At 44.2% G+C, this 26,926-nt stretch overlaps 1 protein-coding gene across 1 annotated transcript in view; it reads right to left on the bottom strand.

Moving 5' to 3' along the window:
- Positions 1 to 26,926, bottom strand: part of MAP2K1 (mitogen-activated protein kinase kinase 1) — a gene marked incomplete in the record, with an annotated part of 87,422 nt that overhangs the window by 45,083 nt on the left and 15,413 nt on the right. Inside the window, 2 exon segments of the mRNA NM_001143716.1 lie at positions 1,612 to 1,758; positions 3,576 to 3,786. Coding sequence (NP_001137188.1) covers positions 1,612 to 1,758; positions 3,576 to 3,786 — 358 coding nt within the window.

Here is a 26,926-nt window from a genome sequence, read left to right as displayed (position 1 = left end):
CTCCAGCACTTCTTGATCATTAAAATGAAGAGATGTTCAAAATAATGGGGGGGCACCAGCAAGGGACAAACCTCCTAGGAGGGTCCCGCTGGAATTCATTAAGATCAAGCACTGGGCTCTCATTCCAGAGGTGAGAGATCTATAGCATCAAAAAGGAAGAGGAAAGGTTGCTGAGGGACACTAGGTTGGACAGAAAGCGAAGCACCACAAAGTGTATAGACTCAAACATGTCAGCCCTTGTCTCTGAACCATCAGGCCCCACAAGAATAAAGCAAGAGCTAATGTTTTCAGAAGATATGCTTTGAGTCAGGCAGCATGCTGGCAGACTTACATATCTTAATTAATCCTCATCACAACAAAGCAGGGGGAATAATGGTCATTTCACAGATGAGGAAACTCAGAATTAGGAAGATAGATAAGCTTGCCCAAAGTCATGACAAGAAGGTGACAATCAGTAAACAATTATTGAGCACCTGCTATGGTTTTGGAGACACAATGGCAAATGAGACAAGGCGTCCACCTAGATTTTTGTGGAGAAGGGAGATCTGAATAAACATCTCATGGGAGTTCCCACTGTGGCTTAGTGGGTTAAGAACCCAACATAGTATCTGTGAGAATGCAGATTTGATCCCTGGCCTTGCTCAGTGGGTTAAAGACCCAGTGCTGCCACAAGCTGTAGCGTGGGTCTCAGACACAACTCAGCTCCTGCATTGCTGTGGCTGTGGGGCAGGCCAGCAGCTGCAGCTCCAATTCAACCCCTAGCCCGGGAACTTCCATATGCCCTGCAGGTGCTGCCATTAAAAAAAAAAAAAAAAAGAACAAACATCTCAGATTTCAAAGCCCCCCGTGCCATGCTGCCTACTGGGGACAGAAAAAATAGCAATCATAGAGCCAGCCTCTGACTTTGAAATTCTGGCCATCAACGATGGAAATAGAGCCTCAATCACTATCTAGTAGATTTGACAAAGTACACTGGGGTCAGACAGCCTTGGTTTAAATTCTACCATTTCCACTTACCAGCTTCATGACCTTGGTTAAGTTATTCCATTTCTCTGAGCCTCAAGTTTTCTCATGTGCAAAACACAGATAATCTACCCAACCCAACAAGGTGGTTGTAAAAATGCAATAAAATAATAATTTGCTTAGGGCAGTGCTTGATACAATATACAGCCAATAACATTTATCATCATTAGTTTTGCTAATGCTGCTCTTAAAGCAGATTATAAACTCTCTGGAGGCAGGATTGTCACCACTCATCTCTTAACCCTAGAACTATGTGCTGAGCACACAGCATTGCATGTAATAAGTGGATTTAAACAGTATAAACCAGATTTTACCCACATCGAAATCTTGCCATCTAGACAAATGGAAGATGTACTCTAGGCACACCCACCAAGGATGCCTGGTTGCTGCTAGTCTCTTTGAAGAGGCAGGGGCCTAGGAAGGAGACCTGTCATCTTTTTGGCTATTCTATCAGTCAGACTTCCTAGATGTCCAAGACAGGGATGCAGGTCCAGGGAGGAACAAGGAAGCAGCCAGTCACATCCCAGACCAAAGATTAGACCATAGCCACCCAACTCCCAAGGCCACTGCTGACAGGTTGCTACATACCATGTGCTCCATGCAGATACTGATCTCACCATCGCTGTAGAATGCGCCGTAGAAGCCCACAATGTAGGGGGAATTGCACTCATGTAGAACCTGCAGCTCCCTTATAATCTGATTCCGGATTGCAGGTTTGATCTCCAGGTGAATTAGCTGGAAAAGAAAGGTGGGAGGAAGAGAGGCTTTAAAAATATTTCAATAGATAGATGGTTAGATGAATGGATAGATGCTTTCTTAAATGCCTAAGCTCTTAAAGGTAGAAAGAGAGGAAACAGGGAGTTCCCATCATGGCTCAGTGGTAAAAAACCCGACTAGTATCCATGAGGATGCAGGTTTGACCCCTGGCCTCGCTCAGCGGGTTAAGGATCATTGCTGTGAGCTTGTGTTGTAGGTCGCAGACATGGCTTGGATCCCATGTTGCTGTGGCTGCAGCGTAGACCAGCAGCTATAACTCTGATTTGACCCCTAGTCTGGGAACCTCCATATGCTGAGGGTGCAGCCCTAAAAAGACACACAACTAAAAAAAGAAAGAAAGAGAGGGAGTTCCTGTCGTGACACAGTGGTTAACAAATCCGACTAGGAACCATGAGGTTGTGGGTTTGATCCCTGGCCTCGCTCAGTGGGTTAAGAATCCGGCATTGCCATGAGCTGTGGTGTAGGTTGCAGACGCGGCTCGAATCCCACGTTGCTGTGGCTCTGGCGTAGACCGGTGACTACAGCTCCAATTAGACCCCTAGCCTGGCAACCTCCATATGCTGCAGGAGTGGCCCTAGAAATGGCAAAAAGACAAAAAGAAAAAAGAAAAAAAAGAAAGAGCGGAAACAGGCAAGTTTTAACAAATAAGTCTCTACCCAACCAGAGCACTAAGTGCCCACATAGCAAGGCAGGTGTTGACACTGGAGGAGCTATAATGGGAGGCGGTAGTGGGGGGGGCGCAGCTGTGCCTCTGCTCCAGAGAGCCAAGACTGAGGAAGAGGAGATTCACCCCTCCCAAGAACAAAAGGACCTGTAAAGCTGAGAGCTGAGGGGAAAGTGGCCTTGAGGACTTGGTTGATACTCAAAGGTGGTAGGACTAGAAGGGCATGAGGAACTAGGTCTGCCACCTAAGCTGCCCAAGAGATTTCTCCTTGATCTCAGGAGATTGAGATTCAGCTAGGGCCTCAGGAGTCACCATATGTCTCCCTCTAACACAGTACCTTGTTTCAGCTTGGGAGACATGTGACAGACACATGAAATGTTTACTGAATAAGCCTAAGCTTCTAAAAACATCCATCAACAAACAATAAGTGTCAGAGGACATAGAAGGAGTAGTTATTAGTGTGGGCTGGAACAGCTAGTGAAAGCTGCACAGGGAGGTGGGCCTTTAAGATGTGCAGTGTGTAAGAAGATGGAAGGAATAGCCTGGGCCAAAAAGTGTGGCAGGAATTAACACAGGATGCTGCAAAACAAGAGTCCAACCTCATTATCAGAAAGAGGAGGACCCCGGATCTCCAGAAAGGGAAGTCCAGCCCTAAGACTGCATGCCATGGTGGGGAGCTGAGATGCTACACTGGAGGCAGATGAAGGAGACCCACTGGCAGGGGCGGAGTGTAGGGAGACAACATGAAATCGGTCTTTTGAGCATGCCTGCGGCTGGGTAAATGAAAGCAGCGTCTCCTGCTCTCAATAAATGGCAAACAAGAATCCTAGCTTTCTTTCCAGAGCACACAAAAAGCTAACAAAAGGTCAGCTGCTTCCAGTCTAGGGAGAGGGTGATAAATATACTAAACATCATTAGTGTGTTTGTTTATAATCTGATAGATAATATGCGTTCAAAACTCAAACAGCACATAAAGGTACTGAATGAAAAGTCAGTCTTCCCCCTACTTTTGTCACCAGGCCCCCAGGTCTTCTAAGAGATAATCCAATTACCTGTTCACCAAGACAAGCTTCATTCAGTTTTGTTTTGTTTTCTTGTAAACTGGCCTTACCTTTCGGGCCATGACCAGGCCGGACGGCTTGTGGGAGACCTTGAACACCACACCTCCATTGCCGGCACCCAGCTCACTGATCTTCTCGAAGTCGTCATCCTTCAGTTCCCCCACCTTCTGCTTCTGGGTAAGAAAGGCCTCGAGGCGCTTCCGCTGCTGTTCATCGAGCTCCAGCTCCTCCAGCTTCTTCTGCAAGGCCTCCAGGTTGGTCCTGTCCCAAAGTGGGAGCATAGGTCAACACTGTCATCAGAGAAGTCCGCTCAGGGGAGCACTCCTGCTGTGGAGACCTCCACTCTAGGGCCAGAGAGAGAACTGATGGAGGCTGGCGGAGGTCCCATCTGCTTGGCTCAGCCCCTTCACTCTGCCACCCTGCACAACTCCCCTCTGACACACATCACCTCTCAAGGCCTGATCGCCTCACTGGTAAAATAAGGGAATTCATTCTCTCTCACTTTGCTCCGAGTCTACTAGAGGAACCACAGAATCTGCTAAAATCCAGAGTGAGCCACTTTAATTTGCTTTTAAACCCCAATTTCAAAAGCCCTACTAGTCTGTTTTAACACCACCATAAACAAAATAAAATCTATTTCCTAAAACCATTAAAACTGAAACCAAAGTGAATCATCAAAACAGGCTCTAACCTGAATCACAATAGAAATCTTCCTTTCCATTAACACAACACTGTAAATCAACTGTACTTCAATACAATTTTAAATGAATATACCTAATACATGTATGACATATAAATTTTTTTTAATTAAAAAGAAACCCTCCTTTCCAATGTTATCAGGTCAAGAACAAGGTCAATCAATATAGAACAAAAAAGATATAGCTAAATTTTTGTTTGTTTGTTTTTGTTTTTGCTTTTCAGGGCCACTCCCGTGGCATATGGAGGTTCCCATGCTAGGGGTCCAATTGGAGCTACAGTTGCCAGCCACAGCCACAGCCAAAGCCACGCAGGATCTAAGCCTCATCAGTAACCTACACCACAGCTCACAGCAACACCAGATCCTTAGCCCACTGAGCAAGGCCAGGGATCGAACCTGCATCCTCATGGATCCTAGTCGAGTTCATTAACTGCTGAGCCATGACCAGAACTCCAAGATATACCTAAAATTTTTATTTTTTCAATATACATAGAAATTCACCCGCCTTCCACCACAGAGTGAGGCCCTCTCTTTGAATAAGGGTCCCCTGGTGAGAGTCCCACATCATCTTTCCTACATGAGTCAGAATGTAATACAATGTCTGTCATTCCCAAATCCTGATTCCCTAAAGTAGAATAAAAATGTAGAGAGAGTAATCTCAGAGTAAAATTTTAAGAGTTTGATGATTTCCCCCAATTTTAATGCATACCTAATTTGACAGTAATGTTCTTTAGTAACTTGGACTTATTGAGTCTTTCCGTGGCTTTTAACTAGTGATTATAAAGGAAAAAAAAGAAAACCACTTCATTTGCAGTCACATTTTGTCAGTTTATGTGATTTAAATAAGTACATTATTACGTATCTATTTGACAGGCCTGGAGCAGTCACTGTCTGCTACTCAGGTTTCCATTACAGATGCAAGAAGAAAACATTCTCACGATTTTTGCTTGTCTGACTGTGGCAGCCCAGATTGAATGGGGGAACGTGGGGAGAAATATTTTGCAACTCACAAATAACCTTGTGAACATAAAAGCCTGCTTTACTTCAAAGAATTTAAGTTCACAAGAAAACAAAATAATAAGTACATTACTTAATTGCAATACCAGCTACAATTGTACAAATGACTTTGGCAACAAACCAGCTCTTGGTAAGCACATAATTCAACCAGTGGGTGCCAGAGAGAGTGGGTATGGCAGAGAGCAGCCTGTTAGGGTGTTTTACACAAAAAAACTGAAAAGTATTCATTACTCCTGGGAGCTTGTTAAGAGGAGGATAATAAAGAGAGCTTCCACTGTGTTTCATTTGATTTTTGTCCCTAGTCTAAACAAACGTTACAGGTGATGAGACAGGCTGTCAAGACACATGAGAACGTTGGTGCCCCCTCTCTTCAACATACACACCGTTTCTGAGCTTGGACAGTAGCAGCAAGCATGATCTTCCACTTTTCACTCATACTCTATGACAAACCTTAAGAAGGCAAGGAGATGGAGACCCATTGCCTCCTCAGTTTATAGGAAGACCCAATACTGCCTCACAAATCACACACACATGGGGCCAAAGAGGACACAAGGCTGACTTTCCCAATTTCCCTCACTGGATAACTCTAGAGGTAAGAAGGCTGGTGCCTGGGATTGAACAATCAGTTGTCTCCCCATGCCCCGCCCCCGCCCGCCACCCAAACTGACCTGTTGAAACCCTAACTCCCAATGTAACTATATGTGTGTGTGTGTATTTTTTTTTTTTAGGGCCACGCACCCCCACCCCAGCCCGAGGCATATAGAGGTTCCCACGCTAGGGGTCCAATCAGAGCTACAGCTGCTGGCCACAGCCACAATCACAGCAATGCGGGATCTGAGCCGCACCTGTGACCTACACCACAGCTCACATCAACACTGGATCCTTAACCCACTGAGCAAGGCCAGGGATCGAACCCACAACCTCATGGTCCCTAGTCAGATCTGTTTCTGCTGTGCCACAACAGGAACTCCCCGATGTAACTATATTTAGAGATAGGATTTTTAGGAGGTAAAGTTAAATAAGGTCATATGAGTTGAATCCTAATCAGGATTGATGGCCTTATAAGAGAGGTGGCCTTCCCCCCACACACTCTTAAAGAAAGGCTGTAGGATGACACAGCAAGCAGGCAGCTGTCTGCAAGCCAGGAAGAGAGGCCTCACCAAAACCCAACCATGCTGGTACCCGCATTTAGGACTTCAAGCCTCCAGAACTATGAGAAAACTAATTCCTGTTGTTTAAGCCACTCAGTCTATGGTGTTTTGTTATGCAGACAGTTGGTCCCTATCCAGCTAAAAGGCTCCACTCAGACGCACTGCTACCCCCAGTCCTTCAGATGTGGGGACTGGAATAAGTGTGACTGGGAGTACACAGTACACACCCTCTGCTTTCTTTTCTCTAAGGTCTCTCCACAAAGGAGCCCATCAATGACAACATTTAGAAACACATGTCAAATACAGACAGACCCCACAGCTAAAACTTGGATGAGTTGCCTGAAGAGCTTGGCCGTCTGATTGGAAAGGCAGACTCCAAAAAGTTGCTGTCAAGAACACACACACCACACAGAGTGTGTATAAGGGAGGGAGGGAAGGAGGGCTAGATGAAAGGACAATAACTTGCCTGACAACACCACAAACACTTTTCTTTCTTTCTTTTTTTTTTTTTTTTTTTTTCGTCTTTTGTCTTTTCAGGGCCACACCTGAAGCATAAGGAGGTTCCCAGGCTAGGGGTCGAATTGGAGCTACAGCTGCCAGCCTATCCCACAGCCACAGCAACGAGGGATCTGAGCCGTGACCATGACCTACACCACAGCTCATGGCAATGCCGGTTCCTCAACCCAGTGAGCAAGTCCAGGGATCAAACCTGTAACCACATGGTTACCAGTCAGGTTCGTTAACCCTTGAACCATGACAGGAATTCCCACCGCATACTCTTTCAAGTGTTCTACATGTATTAATGCATTTAATCCACAACCCTACAATTACAGCAGATAGAGAACTCAAGCACAGACAGGTGAAGGGACTTGTCCATGGTCACACAGTAAGTGGCAGAGCCAGGATTCAAACCTGGACAGAGAGACTGTCTAACCTTAATCATGATGCTGTATTACCTCTTCAAAAAGTTCCATACTTTCAAGGGAGGCAACTTATCATCATGGGTAAGATCCTAGTGTGAAGCCCTTAACACACCAGGGCTCAATCACACATGAAAATGGTGTAACTACATGACGAGTCCTCTGCCCATGATGCAATGTCTCCTCTGTACATTGACCTCAGCACTGCCTTGCAAGAAACACTGGCCTCAGGCAATCACAACCATGGGGGGGTGAGGGGTTGGAGGGACGCTGACTCTGCCCATTTTCCTGACTCTCGGCAGAAATCAGGAATTCTCCCACCTTCAGAGAAAAAAACTAAGTCTGGGCTTTGTGCCACTTGCCTCCCTCCCCTCCCCTGTTTGCTCTATGGTCTATCTGCCTACCCCACCAGCTAAGGAACTGGCTTCTGATTTGTGCTTTCAGAAGGTGGAGCCAAGGAGAGAACTGACATGGCAAAGACTTTAAGCTATTGTGCCAAGACTTTCCTAAAGACTGGGGTGGAACAGTGTTGTCAGGTTAACAAATCACTAGTCATCAGGAATCCTGGATCCTATCCCCAGCTGGTCATCAACTAGCTGTGTGTGACCATGTCGTTTCACTTGCCACACCTCAGTTTTCTCTTGCAAAATGGGGAAACAAGATGCTTATTTCACCAGGAGAAGATCAAAATGGAAAACAAATGCGACAAAACACTGGAATTTTGACACATTACCACACAAATGTTAGGGCAGGTGGGAGCGGGTTGGAGACTGAGGAGGAGCCAAAGCAGCAACTGCAGGATCCAGGAGTTACTGTCTTGTAATTCAATAATTATTTTAAAAAGCCTCCAAAAAAGCTTTTTAAAAAAAAAAAAAAAAACTGTTTCAGAGTATGAAAGAAAAAATTTTATCTGAAGGTGAAAGGCAAATCCTGGCATCAAAACCACTTTCGTGACTCATTAAAAAGCAATCGATGAACATATGAGTATTCAATATTGCTTCCTCTCGCACAGGAAGTAGATGATGTTCAATCAGGCTCATTTCTGTGCTCCCAAGGTGAAGTACTTCAAACTAAGGAAATAGGTAGAGGGGCTCTTCACCTCAACCACATACAAATCTCCAATACTCACAAGACCCTGCCTCCTTCACAATCTCTGGTTTTAAAAGAAATCAGAACTAGAAATTGAGAAAAGAAGCTGGAGCCCGGCAGAGCACATCCCTGACACAGCCGCTGTGATGGCTCTGGGCCCCATGATGTTCCCCATAGCAGAAAGGAAACGATACACTGTAATGTGAATTCTACACCAGGGCTGTCTTACAGTAAACATCAGTTCATCCAGATACAAGAAGATTATAGGCTTGAAAAGAGAACGCAGAGGAGAAACACAGGACTTGGAGAAAAACACGGGTTGTCATTTGTATTCTGAAAACACCAGGAAGGCACAATGGAGTGGGTGGGGGAAAAAGAATGCTATGGACAAGAACATCTCCTTCCCTCCCATCACACCCATCTGCTAAGCCTAATTACACCATCACAGCTGGAATCTTTCATTTGTGGCTCAATGATTCAAATTAAGAAGCAGTATAAAAGGCAGCACAGGGAGGGACCCTAAAGACCACCTGATCCAACCTATTTTACAAGTGAGGAAATGGAGGTCCAGAGAGGACAAAGTCACACAGCTTACTGGTGGCAGGTCTTCCAACTCCTGAAACAGAGCTCCTTTCAAGGGCCCAACCTGCCACATCCCATCCTGAAGGTCACTGTAATGGGAAGCTGACCCAAAGGAATGATGGAAGGGGAGGGAGGTGAGAAACAGGGTCTTCAAACTGCCACACACCAAGTAGAAATGGGCCACAAATGCATGCCAAACACCAGCCGCTGCCACCAACATGAGCAAGGTTGCTGTGTGTAGGTGGAAGGCCCCAGCTCTGCCAAAAGGAAGCACAGAGAAAAGAGGAGAGGATGACAACCAATCACTGTGCTGGAAGGAGAGAAAGGATCCATTGCAAGTAGGGGACCTCACCAGGGAGCCCAAACTGTGAAGTTCTCCCTCCCCTGCGGCTTTTGGCAAGGCAGGCAGGGAAGAAAGAGGGAAGGTAGAAAGACCTAAGCTAAGAGGGAAGAGCATCCAGAGAGTAAGGCTGCAACCCTTTGATCTATACCCTATACCACTCCCCCTCTGAAATTCTATGTGGAGGAAGACAGGGAGAATTGTCTAGATGTCTCTAAGAAAGCCTGTCCCTGTGACAGCCAGCTGAGGGGGTACAGGTGGCTGAGGGCATATTCGGGTTGAGGGGCTATGGAGCTTCAACCAGGGAGATAAGAGGGGAAAGGGAAGAATGTGAGGAAAAAGAAAAGCAATGGCATCAGGGGCCTTCACGCAGTCAAACCATGGACTGCAGGAGATTGGAGGGGGTACAAAGAGAGGAAAGGAAAGAGAATAGGCTAGAATGAAGAAGGGGCCCAAGGCGCAGCTTACCAACTTCCAGACTCCAACCTGGACTAGCCCATCTGTGTTAGAGAGTGCAGGTGTGCCACTAGGGCCAGTTCCAGACAACATGTAGGGAGGGGCATATGCCCTCCTACACCTCAATCCTGTGAGCCACTCTGGGAAGGGCTGGTTACCTAGGCAATAAAGTTCTAGGATTATGTATACAAGCTCAGTGGAAGAGGTCAGATGCAAAAGATCACATATTATGTCACTGCATCTGTATAAAATTCAAAACTAATCTATGCTATTGTAAAGTAAAAAAGTGATCACCTTGTGGTAGGGGAGGGTAGTAACTAGAAGGGGGCATAAGACTTATAAATTTTGTGTCAACTCGGCTAGGCCCAAGTACCAAGCAACATATTTAGTCAAATTTTATTCTGGATGTTTCCATGAAAATGGGGGGGGGGGGAAATTAACATTTAAATTGGTAGACTTTGAGTACAGCAGATTATCCTCCATAATGTGAGTGGGCCTTATCCAATCAGTTGAAGGCCTTAATGGAACAGACCAACCTACCAGAAGAATGAATTCTTCCAGCCAACTGCCTTGGACTCAAAGTGCAACCCTTCCATGGGTTTCCAGCCTGCCAGATTTTGGACTTAGCAGGCTTCCATGATCACATGAACCAATTCCTTCAAAAGTCCTAGTCAGTGTCTATCTGTGTCCTCTCTCCCTCAATCTCAGTATCTCTCAATAGACAGACTGATCAGTCTTGGAAGTTGTCTTCTTATTTCCTTTTATTCTTTTTTCTTTCTTTCTTTGGTTTTTTGTTTGTTTTTAGGGCCACACATGGAGGTTCCCAGGCTAGGGGTCTAATCAGAGCTACAGCTGCTAGCCTACGTCACAGTCATAGCAATGCAGGATCCAAGCTTTGTCTGCAACCTACACCACAGCTCACGGCAACGCCGGATCCTTAACCCTACTAAGCGAGGCCAGGGATGGAACCTGCAACCTCATGGTTCCCAGTCAGATTCGTTTCTGCTGTGCCACAATGGGAACTCCTAATGTGAATTTAACAGAGGTATTTTTTTTCTTTTCCTAAGGCTGCCTACTCACAACTTGGCCATCTACTTATCTCAATTTGCTAACAGATGTGTAGGTAAGAAAAATTTCAAGTGTAGGTATGAAAAATTTCAGTCATTCTTCTTGAAGTAGCCCCTGGACCTACTTCCAGGGCCAGAAATGTATACAGGAAAACTGGTATTTCTGGGCCAGCAAAGAGGTGGTCTTTCACAATGGCACATGAAAGTACTAGAAAGGAGAAAAACATGCATGTGGCTGCCAGATACGCTGTGCTTGGGGAACAGGTGTGAAGGCTTTGGGAATCAGAAGACGTGGATTCAACTCTGATACTTACTTGGTCTGTAAACTTGTACAAGTCACTTTTCCCCAATTTTTCTCATAGGTAAAAAAAGGTAATTACGCTAAATGGTAAAGTCCTTTTCAGGGCTAAAATTCTCTAATCCTAATACCAGATTCTTCCTATAGTATTGTTCTAAGGACAGAACTACACTGCTAAATTCCAGGGCTACAGATGTCTACAAGGACAGAAGCTGGCTTCCCATGTTGGATGGTTAGAGAGCCTAGTCATTACTCCCTGTCTACATACAAACCCCACTGACAGCTATCCCATCCTTAGTGCTTTTTCCTTTGATACTTTATCAAAGGGTATTCCAGGGCAGTTCCTGTTGTGGCACAGCGGAAACGAATCTGACTAGGAACCATGAGGTTGCGGGTTCAATCCCTGGCCTCGCTCAGTGGGTTATGGATCCAGCACTGCCATAAGCTGTGGTGTAGGTCGCAGACACTGCTCAGATCTGATGTGGCTGTGGCTGTGGTTGTGGTGTAGGCTGGCAGCTTTAGCTCCAATTTGACTCCTAGCCTGGGAACTTCCATACGCAGCGGGAGCGGCACTAAAAAGCAAAAAAAAAAAAAAAAGGCATTCCAGTAGGGTCTAGTATATAGACGATGGTATAGCACTAGGAGTAAGAATATTATAAGCAGAATATTGGAGGACTAAAACTTGAAGGTAAAAAAATTAGAAAACGAGAGGTGAGACAGGTGTTTCTCTTTAATTTCACTTTAAATCAAGTAGCTTGCAAGTCAATAAACAAACGTTTTTAAAAGTCAAAAGAATGAGTTTAACTAAAAAGAGACAGGTAAGAATCACATGTTCCTAGCCTTTGAAAAAAAAAAAAAAAAACAGCAGGGGTTGGGGGTTGGGGCAGAACAGTCTTTTAAGCATTAGCCTGCTGCGATCTCCTTTGCTTGGAAAAGGAATGAAGTATTTTTCTTCCTTCACCCCTGAATAAATAAATAAATAAAACAACTGGGTCCTTAGACTCAAACTGCCTTCTGAAATCATGTAAATTACCTTCCCATGGCAATGTTTCTGCAGACAGCCAAGTTAGAAAACACATGCACACACACACAGAGGAACCTCTGGAGTGACAGAACCACCCACTTGTACAGACTCTTCTTATATACTGAAGAACATCCTGAATCAGAGAGGGGGTGTCATAATGTTGCTTGAAAGAACTGACAGCCTATGATTCCTTCTACCCCAGTGGACAAAATTTGTTTCCTATTAGTCACATATGAATCAATTCCTCAAGGATCAGTCATATGAAGAAATACAAAAAGGAAAGAAAGAAGTGACGAAGCTTGGAGGGAGAGGGAAAAAAAGATCAAAAGCCAGAAGGATGAAAAGGAATGTATCACCTTTACTCAACAGGGACAAAAGAGAGATATAACTGTGGATAAAGAATGAAAATTTAGATGCAGTTAAGAGATGAGCTTCCTTTGCTGTGGCTCTGGCTGCAGCTCCGATTGGACCCCTAGCCTGGGAACCTCCATATGCCGCGGGAGCGGCCCAAGAAATAGCAAAAAAGACAAAAAAAAAAAAAAAAAAAAAAAAAGAGAGAGAGAGATGAGCTTTCTAAATGCTAGTAGCCATGGTACACTCATTAAATCATTTAACCCTCACAACAACATTTAAAAATAGGTATGTTGTTCCCATTTTACAGATATGGAAATGGAAGGCCAGGAGTAGCTAAATAACTTACCCAAGGCTAGAGTTGAAATTCTAAAGGTTAAACCCTTCTCCACACCACGCTGAAGAGCTTAGCTTATGTCCTTCAAACAAATCTCCCACTAACTCACCGCTCACAAGGCATTTACCAATCAGGGACTTATTCCTCTGAGGTAAAATCCCCAAGAGGACAACAGATTAAATTCACCCAAAAAGGAATTCCTTTCAGGTTGACAACATTTTGACTGGGGAGAGAAGGGAAGAGATAAGGCAATGCCCAGGTGAAGCACACTGTAGAAGCAGTGAATATTCTAGTAGCCATCAAAGAGCCAAAGCACAGCCACTGAGGCAGGGTAAAAAGTAGAAAGAAGGAGACGGGAAATGTTGGGGAGGAGAAAAAAAAGGAGGAAAAAAAGAAAGCACTAAGGATAACCCAGGTAGAAAATTCAATAAATGTATGGTCACCATCAGAAAAACAAAGGTAGCCCTGGGTCTGGAGGTAGCCACAAAATGGAAAGTGGCTGATTATTCTTGAAAGGATAAGATGATATACTGTGGCCTTATTAAGATGATGTATTTGGGGGGAATTCCCATTGTGGCGTAGCAAAAACGAATCCAACTAGGAACCATGAGGTTGCAGGTTCGATCCCTGGCCTCACTCAGTGCATCAAGGAACTGGCACTGCCATGAGCTGTGGTGTAGGTCACAGACCCAGCTCAGATCCTCCATTGCTGTGACTGTGGTATAGGCTGGCAGCTGTAGCTCCAACTGGACTCCTAGCCTTCGAACCTCCATATGCCCCGGGTGCGGCCCTGAAAAGCAAAAAAAAAGATGATGTATTTGGGGAATTCCCTGGTGGTGTATTCATCAGGACTCAGCACTTTCACTACAGTGGCCTGGGGTTCAGTCTCTGGTCTGGGAACTGAGATCCCACATCAAGCTGCTGCATGCCGCCAACCCCCCCAACCAAAAAAAAAAAAAAATTGACCCCACCCATTCTCTGTTCTAGCAAAAGACCTTTTAGAAATTCCTTGTATAATAATGGCCCATGGTGCTCTGTGACTGAGAGGTACAGGCTGATCTTCAAGGAGAAAGGACCCAGTGTGACCATAATCCTAGACCTCCCAACCCAGAACCATGAGGTCAGTTGAATCCCCAAGGCAAAAAGATCACCAGCCAGTGCCCAGAAGCATAGCTAAAGGCAGGAAGATAGAGTCAGAAGAAACACAGCACTCACAACATCTCTTCAATTCTAGCCCATATTGAGAAATCTTCAATTCTCCAGACCTATTTTCCCCCTTAAATATAGGAACAACATGCTTGCTACAGCTAGGCTCATCTGCTGCCCAAAGTACACATAAGAGGGGTGGGCAAACCTCACTTTTGAGTACACATCAACTCTGGGGAAAAATCTCACTCCACGGGTCACTCTCCAGCGATGACATTCCATCATGGAACCCTGATCTCAGGAACAGGGCTAGAAGTCCAGACAAGTGCTCACTCAGGCACTCAACTCCTTAAACTAAGGTGTGGAAAACTACTAGTCAGACTCTGCATATAAGAGCAGTTGGCCTGGAGGTTTCACTATGGCTCAGTGGTTAACGAATCCAACTAGGAACCAATCCCTGGCCTTGCTCAGTGGGTTAAGGATCCGGCATTGCTATGGCTATGGTGTAGGCCAGCGGCTACAGCTCCAATTAGACCCCCAGCCTGGGAACCTCCATATGCTGCAGAAGCGGCCCTAGAAAAGGCAAAAAGACAAAAAAAAAAAAAAAGAAGCAGTTGGCCTGGCAGAGTCAAAACCCAGATGAATGAAGTAACATCATGGACCAGAGAGAATGAAATTTAAGACCAAAATTGACAGTGCTTGCTTTTAGCTTCTGAAAGAAGGTGGAGGGTGGGAAAATAAGTGTTTGTGCTAACAAACCCCTCGGAGCAGAGGATACCAGAGGATGAGAAAGCTGGCCCATAGCTTAGAAAGGCCTGCACCTGAGTCTTGGCATAGGCAGAAGCAGACCTGAAAAGCAGGCAGGGGTAGAGCTGGAGAGTAGAATTATGGTGCAGAATAAAATCAGAGAAACTTCTTTTGGGAGTAGCTATGAAACAGCAAGAGAGGGAAAAGCGGATGCACCATGGCAGAGTGGCAAAAGTCACTTAAGACCAGATTTTAAGTTGTCTTTATTGTTGTATTGTAGTACATCCTCCCTACACTAGATTTTAAGTTGTCTTTATTGTTGTATTGTAGTACATCCTCCCTATCCCAGGCCTACAGTCCAATCTGCCATGCACACAAATAGCTTTGTGCATATTTTGTTCTTACTGTTGTTTGGTGGAAACAAGGGAAAGGGGGCCAAATTCCAAGTTGGTTCAACACAAAGCAAAAAGAAGAAGAAAAAAAAAAAATCAGAGGATGGGAAATGTGAGTCCCAAAGAAGCAGAAGTGACCATGAGAATGTAAATCTCCAGGACTGCTCCAAACTAGAGGGGGGCAGGGGATAAGGAACTGGAGGGGACATCTAGCATATACCCGTTTATGTCTACAGAGTGAAAATGCAATGTAGATTCATTACGGAGCATCCGCTGCGTACCAGGCACTATCTATGCTGGAGGCTAAGGAGTTACAGATGAGGAAGACAAGGTCCCTGCCCTCACTAGGCAGTGTGTGTGTGTAAGAGGTAGGGAGACAGAAATATAGAGATAACGGCGACAGAGGTATCATAGCGCAAGCCAAACACAGGGGAAGATACTAACGAGAACTACAGTGTAAGCGGACCAGAATGCTAAAAGTGAGGTGGGCACAGGGCGGTACCAGAACAGAAAAAAAAAAAAAAAAAAAGACAACTCTATCTAAGATGAGGAAGGGAAAGTGAAGGTCAGAAAACGTAACGCCCAAGTTTAGTCCTGAAGGAGATCAGTTTTTGTAGCAGAGGGAAAAAGCTCTCCATCAAGGCTTGGGCACTGAAAATTACAAATCGTTTCAAGTGGCCAGAGAATAGGTGCATCCAGGAGACAGCCCAGATTAGGCTGGAGGGTAAGCTGGGGCTAGACACAGTACACCATGCTAAGGAATTAGGTTTGGGGAGGAAACGGGGAGATGCTGGTTAAAGGGTACAAATCTGCAGTTAGGAGATGAATGAGTTCTACAGATCTAATGCACAGCACAGTGATTATATAGTCAACAATAATGTATTATATACTTCAGAGTTGCTAAGAAACTAGATCTTAAATGTTCTCACCATGAAAAAAAAAAAGAAATGGTAATTACATGACATGACAGAGGTGTTAGCCAATGCTAAGGTGGTAATCATACGGCAATACATAAACATACCAAGCCAGCACACCGAACACTTTAAACTTACACAATTTTATATGTCAATTTTACCTTAGTATAAAATAAGTCAAAATCTTAAGTTGAAAAAAAAAAGTGGTCCTAGAACACCAGCCTAGAATGCCTCTGGATGTTGTTTGTAATTCAGCAAAGAACAGCAGCCTGACATCTTAGCTTCTAAAAATGCCATAAGAATACTTGATATAATATTTAAACATCTAAAATACATGCAAGGGAGTTCCCATCATGGCTCAGTGGTTAACGAATCTGACCAGGAACCATGAGGTTGCAGGTTCCATCCCTGGCCTCACTCAGTGGGTTAAGGATCCAGCGTTGCCGTGAGCTGTGGTGTGGGTCGCAGATGCGGCTCGGATCCTGCGTTGCTGTGGCCGTGGTGTAGGCCGGCGGCTACAGCTCCGATTTGACCCCTAGCCTGGGAACCTCCATATGCCATGGGTGTGGCCCTAGAAAAAGGCAAAAAGACAAAAATAAATAAATAAATAAAATAAAACACATGCAAGAGAAGTTCCCATTGTGGCTTGGTGGGTTAATAACCCAATGTAGTCTCCGTGAGGATGTGCGTTAAAACCCTGGCCTTGCTCAGTAGGTTAAGGGTCCAGCGTTGCTGCAAGCTACAGTGTAGGTCACAGGTGAGGCTCAGGTCCAGTGTTGCTATGGCTGTGGCGAAGGCCTCAGCTACAGCTCTGACTCGACCTCTAGTCTAGGAGCTTCCATATGCCACAGGTGCAGCTGTAAAAAGAAAGAAAAAAAAATACCACAATTTGACTGGAATGCAATTTAAGTATGCACTTCTGGGGTCAAATCACCAATAATGTGGTCATACAAAGTAGACTTTTGGAGAAGTACAAAAATTCTAGTATGGTGATACAACTAATAAGGGGTTAGTATCCAAAATATACAAACATCCCATACAAGTCAATATCAAAAAAACAAAAAACCCACTCCAAAAATGGGCAGAAGGCCTAAATAGACATCTGTCCAGAGAAGATATAAAGACAGCTTAAAAGTGCATGAAAAGATGCTCATCACTGCTAGTTATTAGAGAAATGCAGATCAAAACCACAATGAGGTCTCACCACACTTGGTCAGAACGGCTATCAATAAAGTCCAAAAATAACAAATGCTAGAAAAGATGTGGAGAAAAGGGAACCCTCCTACACTGTTGGTGGGAATGTAAACAGGTGCAGCCACTATGAAAAACAGCATTAAGATTCCTTAACAAATGAAAAATAGTGCTACCATACGACCTAGCAATTCCACTCGTGAGATATCTTCAGAAAAAAAGAAAACTCCTATTTGAAAAGATACATGCACTCCAACGTTGTTGGCAGCACTATTCACAATAGCCAAGACATGGAAGCAACCCAAGTGCCCATCAACAGATCATTGGCTTAATAAGATATGGTGTATGTTTACAGTGGAATATAAAAAAAGAATGAAATATTGCCATTTGCAGAAACAAAGATGGACCTAAAGAATATACTACTTACTGAAATAAGTCAAAGACAAATACTATATGACACCATTTACATGCGGAATCTAAAAAATAATATAAATGAATCTATATGCAAAATAGAAATAGATTCACAGACATAGAAAACAAATTTATGATTACCAAAGAGGCTGGGGGACAAATTAGGAATATGGGCTTGACAGATATAAACTACTATCCATAAAACAGATAAGCAATAAGAATTTAAGCACGGGGAATTATATTCAGTATCTTGCAATAATCTATAATGAAATAAAATTGCCAAAAACCCAAATCACTACACTATATTCCTGACACACAATGCTGTAAATCAACTATATTTCAATTTTTAAAAATTCCAGTATAGAATCTTCATAGAGTCAAGAGTGACTTAGTGGTAATAACCCCTACTAGTATTCATGAGGATGTGGGTTCGATCCCTGGACTTGCTCAGTGGGTTAAGCATCCAGCATTGCTGTGAGCTGTGGCACAGGTCACAGATGCAGCCTGGATCTGGTATTGCTGTGGCATAGGCCGGCAGTTGCATTTCCAATTTGACCCCTAGCCTAGGAACTCGCCACAAGTGTGGCCCTAAAAAGCAAAAAAAAAAAAAGAGTTTCACAACTCAGGAGATAATTGTCTTCCTTGAGAGAAAGAGTATGTAGAAATCTGAAGTCTAAAAACTGCCTGAGTTCAGCTTTCCTGGTCTTTGGATGCCCACTGGGGAGTTCTCTTTTAGATAACTAACCTCACAGTACCTGTTCCAAAGTCTGGCTCAAAGAAGCCTGTGACAATACAGTCAAATCCAGTCCATCACATATATCAGCTCATTTTAAGGAAAGAAGTCTTTCTCTCATATCAAACCAGAGCCCTGGAGTGGATTCCTAAACCCACACTGATTTACATTATTGCTGTCTATACAACACATTTATAAAGATAGATGCTTTTCCAGTGATGCTTGAAGCTCACCAAATTCAGTTCACCTACTACATTTCATACATGCATTACTGAATCCCTGAGGGCTATATTTATTTGCAAAATTGCACCCTCTGTCAATAATTTACCTCCGATATATAAACCATGTTCTTAAGAAAAGACACTAAGATTGTGGAAATAACTCTGAACTTGAAGTCAGGAGATCTGGAGCCCTCCATCAACTCTGCTGGTAACTGGTCATCTAACCTTGAACAAGATCTCTCACTAGCATTACATGGAAGAATATTCTTGAACTGTGTTACAAAAGACTGTTATGAACAATTAGACAGAGGATAGGTGAGACTGTGTTCTGAAACAAATAGCTAAACACATTAAAGAGACACTTTACTAAAACAAACAAATTAGAAATCAAAAATATCTTTTCTTCTAACGCATTCTTGGTCAAAAAAAGAGGATGCTTGTGGAGGATACCTCACATTACTGTGAATCCTTAAAGAGCAGAAAAAATTACGCCAATGACCAAGATTAGAGAACACAATCTAGGAGTTCCCGCTGTGGCTCAGTGGTAATGAACTTGACTAGTAATCACAAGGATGCAGGTTTGATCCCTGACCGTGCCCAGTGGGTTAAGGATCCGGCATTGCCACGAACTGCAGTGTAGGTGGCAGACATGGCTCGGATCTGGTGTTGCTATGGCTGTGGTGTAGGCTGGCAGCTGCAGCTCCAATTTGACCCCTAGCTCAAAAGAAGCTTCTGGGAGCTTCCATATGCCTCAGGTATGGCCCTAAAAAAGAAAAAGAAAGAAAGGAAACACAACCTACTAAGATAATACTCCACTGCACATTAAACTTGTTATTAGCTATGGAGAAAAATAAGACAACTGCAAAGCAAGCCTTATTAAGCATTCTTTAGACCTTGGTTGCTTTGGGTTAAAATTCTACAGGCTCTGCCTGGCATTCAAAAGAGAAGCATGTTCTTACAGCACCAGATAAAAAAGATTTGGCCACCAGGCTCTTCCTCTTCACTTTTCCCCACCCACTTCCTTTTCTTCCAAAGGAGAACGGTTCTCATTTACTCACTGGTTTGCCACATCCTGCCTCGGAAGATACTTCCTAGGAGCTTCTTGGGCTGTTCTGAGAGGAGCTTTAACTCCTTCAGGCCCCCAAACCCTAGGACATTTATGATATTCTTGCCCATCATCATCATTTACAGTCTAGTAACTAGACTCTACCTGACCAGATAATTAATACTCCCAGCTTCCTTCATGCCAGGCTCAGAATTAAGCACTTTACCTACAACAGTCAGGCAGGTCCATGTGGAGGCTCCAACTAGCGCAGCTTTGCTTAATCAGTTAAAAAAAAAAAAAAAGGAAAAAAGTAGAAATGATTCAAGCATAGTTATCAAGAAACTCAATGGAAGAATTCCCATTGTGGCTCAATGGGTTAAGGACCAGATGTTGTCTCTGTGAGGATGCAAGTTCAATCCCTGGCTTCGCTCAGTTGGTTAAGGATCTGGCATTGCTGCAAGCTGTGACACAGGTCGTAGATGCAGTTCAGATCTGGCACTGCTGTGGCTGTAGCAAAGACTGGCAACTGCAGCTCCAATTCAACCCCTAGCATGGGAACTTCCATATGCTACAGGTGCAGCCATAGGGAGGGAGGGAGAAAGGAACTCAATGCACATAACACTGCATGTAATATCAATAAAAACCCAAAGGAGCCAATCTCTTGTCCCATATGAGCTCTGTAAACTAACCCGATATTCATTCATTCCACATTTAAAGACTACTTACTACATTCCAGGCCTGGGCTAAAAATAGGGCATAGAGACTGAATCTCGACCTCCAGAAGTCCACACTGCAAGTGGTAAAACACAACAGGTATGTGTTGCAATCACTACATATACAACCCCAAGTGGTTTGTCTCCTGAGTAATTCATGGACAGTCCCTTTTCCAAGGGAGACCATGCAAGGTTTCATGATCAAGATAGTACCTGACTTTATGGAGCTCCTGCTATGGCACAACGAGATCAGCAGCATTTTGGGAGAGCTGGGACATGGGTTCGATCCCCAGCCCAGCACAGCAGGTTAAGGATCCGGTGTTGCCACAAATGTGGCTTAGTTCATGGTTGTGGCTCAGATCTGATCCCTGGCCTAGAGGCTCCATATGCTGAGGGGCTGCAAAAAAAAAAAAAAAAAAAAAAAGTAAATACTTGACTTCAACCTTCAAGGAGAACTAGACTCCCAAACACTGGCAAGCAACTTGGATGAGAGAGTGTAAAGAATGAGCCCAACTAACACAACTGTATGAGGGTGGAGCCAGCACTCCAACCTCAGATGTCTGCCTCGCAGATCACTTCCAGGACACAAAGCAAGAGGGCCCACCAAGATCCAGAACAGAGTTTGCATCTGTAGGGAAACTGGTCATGGTATAAGAGGGGCAGGGAATCATTAGCTCCTTTCTTTCCCTTAATTAAAGAGACTTGAGAGCTCTGTAGTAAAGAAAGTAGAAGATATATAGATATAGATGGATATAAAAAATATTTTTAGGCATTCCCGTCATGGCTCAGCAGTATCATAGCTGTGGCTGTGGCGTAGACCAGCAGCTGCAGCTCTGACTGGACCCCTAGCCTGGGAACTTCCATATGCCTTGGGTGTGGCCCTAAAAAGACAAAAAAAAAACTTAAAAAAAATGTTTTTAATCAAGAAATCAATGAGGAGTTCCTGTCATAGCACAGCAGAAATGAATCCGACTAGGAACCATGAGGTTGAGGATTCGATCCCTGGCCTCGCTCACTGGGTTAAGGATCTGGCGTTGCCATGAGCTGTGGTGTAGGTCACAGACACAGCTCAAATCTGGCGTTGCTGTGGCTGTGGTGTAGGCTGGCAGCTGTAGCTACAACTGGACCCCTAGCCTGAGAACCTCCGTATGCAGCGGGTGCAGCCCTTAAAAAGCCAAAAAAAAAAAAAAAAAAAAAAAAAGAGCAACCAGTCAAGATTACCCATTTTAAACTGAACATACAGACTCTGCCTTACTTATAAGACAGAGCAGAGGGCAGGCCCTAGGGCAGGGGCCCTGGATCTCAGTTCAGGTCTTTATCAGCTGTATAACACCAAGTAAGCTTCCCAGCGTCTCCGAATCCAGTCTCTTCACATCACATCCAAGAGATGAACTATCAAAATCTTTTCCACTTCTAACATTTTAGGACAGACAGGTGGCTATGCTCAAGGGAGAAGGAATGAAGAAAGGTGTTGGTGGTGAAAAGGATGATTAATGTAACATAACGCTATCCTGGGTCTAGAAATAGCCTAGCTTAGTACTGCATTCACCTCTCAGCCTAGATTTATTAAGGGGGCAGGAGAGCTAGTGGGTGGGAACTGCAACCACCTACAGTGAAATTAAACTCTTTTCCCAAATAAGTTCTGCTGAAGTGTGATTTATCCAGAGTTTTAAACAACTTACCAGCAGTATGAAAGCATGTTTCCAAAACTGTGCTACCGCATAAACTTAACTTTCCCCCAAATGTGATCTGCAGAGAAGATGCAGAGCTGAGAATCCTGTGTCTGTGGCCATCTGTCCTATCCCAGTCCCTGAAGAGGCGTGGGGGAAGAGTGTGAAAAGCCACAGGTGCCATGTATATTCAGCCACTGATGTCACATATCCATCAAGAAGCCCAACATTTGCTGGGGATAAGTGTTCAGCTCAGTATGCAAAAGAGGCTTGCCAATCGATCCAACCCCACACATTCCCTGAGCCTTCCTCTATACCAAGCATGGAGCTGAGGGAACACCAAAGAATGTCACACCCAGTTTCCTCACTGCTCCAGGAAGGGACTGTTGACTGAAAAGACAATACAAAGGACTACAGGCCCTTAGCTGCCCATATGACACATAAATGGACCTTCACCAGATCAGTTTCCTCATCTATCAGGTAGAGGAAACACACATCTCACTTGCCTTGTGTGGTTGAACAAGGAAATAAATAGATGTAAAAAACTGAGTACCCAGAGCCTCGCAGAACAAATGCTATGATTACCACCAATTCTATGACCCTTTTGCACCAAGACATTCTAATAGAAAATGATTAACCACTAATTAAGTCAAAGTTAGACTCTGCAGAATCTTGACCTTGGGAGAAAAGCGTCTCCTGCCCTCTGCCTTTACTGCCATCTGAAGGATTAAGTCATTCACAAAATTTGACCAAACCAGACACTAGGGAACATGATAGGCACTAGAGATGATGAGTAAGACCCAGTCCCAGGCTTCCTCAAGTCCAGACCAACTGGACAGAGTTACGCAAATAACTAACATATTAATGGGATATGTACAGAGTGCTCAGGAAGGGGAAGTAGATGACCGCCACCTAAGCGGAGTGGAGGACAAGTCTGTGTTGGATTTACAGAAGAGCTGACCTATAAACCAAACGCAAGATTAGGATTTCAACATGCACAGAAGGTGGAGAAGGGAATCCCCAGTAGAAGACACAGTGTCAGCAGAGGCCAGGGCCCACGGAGGAAGATACCTAGAAGAACCATGAAGAAGTTAAACCCAAGATCTACCTGGAACTGATCCTCAACATCTGGGTTGAACCACAGGAAGGGAGTGTTACCTTCCCTTTACGTCACTGGCTACAGCTCACTGTTCCTACACACACACACAGAGCCCAGGAAATCCTCTTTAAACTCTTGGGGAAGAAAGCTGAGCTTCCTGGGTGGTGCCCATCAGGCAGATGGCGGCCTAGAGAAGCTGAGAGGAGTCTATATTAGGATGTACTGTGGCAGTTGTTTCCTAGGCACCTTTTGCAGCCTCCTGTTTCACTGAAAATAATTCTTTTGCTTCCTGCACATCCCCAAAAATTGCAAGTATGCCCGGCGTTGACTCTATTCTAAGCCTGTGTGGATCAAGAACAGCTGAAGGGCCTCATCACTGGAAGTTCTCAGGGAGGTGAGAATTTTCCCTCTTTCTCACCTGACAGAGAATAAGGCACCTTGGGCTGGGACTCTAGTCCTGGCCCTTAGCATGAGTCCAGTTAATTATCAGAAGCAGTTTACACACACAAAGTATCTATCTATGAATCCTTTCTGCTGAGGACAGTTGTTGTGCCCATTTTACAGATGTGCAAACTGACTCTGGGATAGGAAAAAACTTGTATGAGATCACTTAAAACAGTAAGAGGCAGGATCAGGAGTCACACCCAAGTCTGCTGGTTCTAAAACCTTTCCACTGTGCCTCACTGAGTCCAGGCTATCCATACTCAAAATGCAAACTCACAGTTCAAAATAGAACCTGCAGGGTGACAAGGTCAGCTTCTCTAAGGCTTCTTTATAGTCCTGGACTCTTTATCTGCCCAAAGACAGGACTGCAACAAAGATCGCCAAGATTCCCTTCAACAATAAAATTTAACATCTACTCAGAGCTTGAAAGTGTGCCTGTGGTGACCTACACGGTCATGTGCAGCTTGTATAAACCCTGAAGTAAAGAAAGACATTCTCATCATCCCTCCATTGAAGAAAAGAAGCAGGCACAGAATGGTTATGTGGCAAGTCAACAATCACAGAAAAGAGGGTGGAACATAGGAAAAGCCACCAGGCAACCAGTCCAAGGGCCTGGATTAATGAGATGTATAACACTAAACAAGTTACTTTCTTCCTCTGTCCTTCATCTTCTTTGCAAACTAAAGGGGCAAAAATAAACTTTTTAAAAAGGGTAAAATTGGATGACCTCTACATACTAACAGAATTTTCTGCAGTGATAAAAATGTGACCTGTGCTGTCCAACACAGTAGCCACTAGACACAGGTGGCCACTGAATACTTGAAGTGTGGCTAGTGCAAATTAGGAATTAATTTTTAACTTTATTTAATTTTATTTGTTTACATATCTATTTACTTTGGTCTTTTTAGGGCCTCACCCAAGGCATACGGAGGTTCCCAGGCTAGGGGTTGAATCAGAGCTGTAGCCTCCGACCTATACCACAGCCACAGCAATGCCAGATCCGAGCTGCATCTATGACCTACACCACAGCTCACAGCAACGCAGGATCCTTAACCCACTGAGCAAGGCCAGGGATCCAACCTGCATCCTCACGGATACTAGTCAGATTCGTTTCCACTGAGCCACAAGGGGAACTCCCAACTTTAATTTTAATTCATTAAAATGTAAATAGCCACATATGGCTAGTGGCTACAGCTTTGAAGAATGTTGCTCTAAGAAGATGTCACACTTCTGCTCTACACAGGGTGCTGTTATTCAAAAGTACCGCACCCTGAAAATTCTGAAGACATTCAGAGCCATCTGAAAGAGGGGCTGGTCTCTGGACTCACATAAAACACTTGGGTGGGATGTAGAAACATTTATTCAAAATCTGATCAGCAAGCTGGGTCCTTCACTGCACTAACACCAAAAGAAGTACCACTCAGAGGTGACCCACAGTCCTCCTCAGACCATCCTGCATTTGGGCCTATTGATCCCGAAACTCTTGTAATCCTACCCCCAACTTCCTAGAAATCAGACCCTACTCTCAAAAAGTCCTCTGGATGCTCCACTCCCCTGCCCACCTGCCCGCCCCCATGATCTCAGACAGAAGGACCAGATGTCAGAGCTCCCTGAGATCCCATCCAGTTGTGCCCACCATCTTTAAAGTCGTCTCTGCCCCTGCCTTTGCACTCTCAGGCAAGACAGGCACTCTCCTAGACACCCTGCCCTCCTTCACATTTGCTTTTATTTTTATTTTAATTAATTAATTTATTTATTTTGTCTTTTTTTGCCTTTTCTAGGGCCACTCCCTTGGCATATGGAGGTTCCCAGGCTGTTCCCTACACCACAGCCACAGCAACGCAGGATCCTAGCCGCATCTGCAACCTACACCACAGCTCACGGCAACGCCAGATCCTTAACCCACTGAGTGAGGCCAGGGATTGAACCCGCAGCCTCATGGTTCCTAGTCCAATTCGTTTCCACTGAACCACGATGGGAACTTCCTTCACATTTGTTTTCAATCTCTCTGAGCATAGTCATGCAGGTTAACCTTAACATTTCTTTAGGAAAAAACCCAAAACTTTAATGTCTCAGTTTCTGAAAGATAATTTTCTAAGCCATGAGTCGTTTAGACTGAAATCAAACATCACATTTAGGCTTCCTAAAAATATTACCCCAGTACAATGCCTCAGTTTTGTTCCCACATGCCCATCCCCCAAGCATGCACACATACACGTTAGACTGGTATTTAAACACTGGAGTGCTCAATTTAAATGTCTTTAATAGCATCTACTAAAAGGACATTTCCAAGTGATCTTAATTTTACTTCAAAGCTATGAGCCAAACTGGAGCTCTTACTGAAATTCAGAGCTAAACAGGTAGATATGTGGATGGTAAATACTGACAATACAATTTAGGAATTTTTTTTTTTTTTTTTTTTTTTTTGTCTTTTTGCTATTTCTTTGGGCCGCACCTGCGGCACATGGAGGTTCCCAGGTGAGGGGTAGAATTGGAGCTGTAGCCACTGGCCTACGCCAGAGCCACAGCAACACGGGATCCGAGCCACGTCTGCAACCTACACCACAGTTCACGGCAACACCAGATCATTAACCCACTGAGCAAGGGCAGGGACCGAACCCGCAACCTCATGGTTCCTAGTCGGATTCGTTAACCACTGTGCCACGACGGGAACTCCCAATTTAGGAAATTTAAAATGCATTCAACTTGGCCATAACATTGGCATCTTTTTCAGTTTTCCGCAAAACTTTTTGTCCATCTCTCAGCCCAGTGCCTGGTACATATCAGGTATGCACTAAGTAAGCATCAGTTAAATGAATGTTAATGTATCTCAATCTTCTAAATACACAAGTTAGAAATCTATTATTGTAATTCTGGTCATAATCTAAATCTATTTGACCCTAACACAAATGCCATAGAAAATATAAACAGCAAATAACAAGCAGCTGCTGGCATTCAAGTATATATACCTCTGTCATTTGAACTGTTGTGAAGTTGGCCTTGTTTGGAAGACAAATGGTTAGCAGCTGCAAATTCAATTATAAAGTCCTTGGAAGACAGAGAAGGAACCAGAGGGAATCAAAGCGCCATTTCATACATTAAGCATGGAATTCCTTTCCAACAAACATCTTTCTTTTCCCTAGGGAAAATTAATCACAACATGCCCTTTGAACTCGGGAAAACTCAGGACTGTACTTCCGGAGAAAGAATCTGGTTTTAGGAGTTCCCGTCGTGGAGTAGCAGAAACAAATCCAACTAGGAACCATGAGGTTGCAGGTCTGATCCTTGGTATCGCTCAGTGGGTTTAGGATCTGGCGTTGCTGCGGCTGTGGTGTAGGCCGGCAGC

The sequence above is a fragment of the Sus scrofa genome, chromosome 1 (genome assembly GCF_000003025.6).
Source record: "Sus scrofa isolate TJ Tabasco breed Duroc chromosome 1, Sscrofa11.1, whole genome shotgun sequence".
NCBI classification, from domain to species: domain Eukaryota; kingdom Metazoa; phylum Chordata; class Mammalia; order Artiodactyla; family Suidae; genus Sus; species Sus scrofa.
This window is presented reverse-complemented; position numbering and strand designations above follow the sequence as displayed.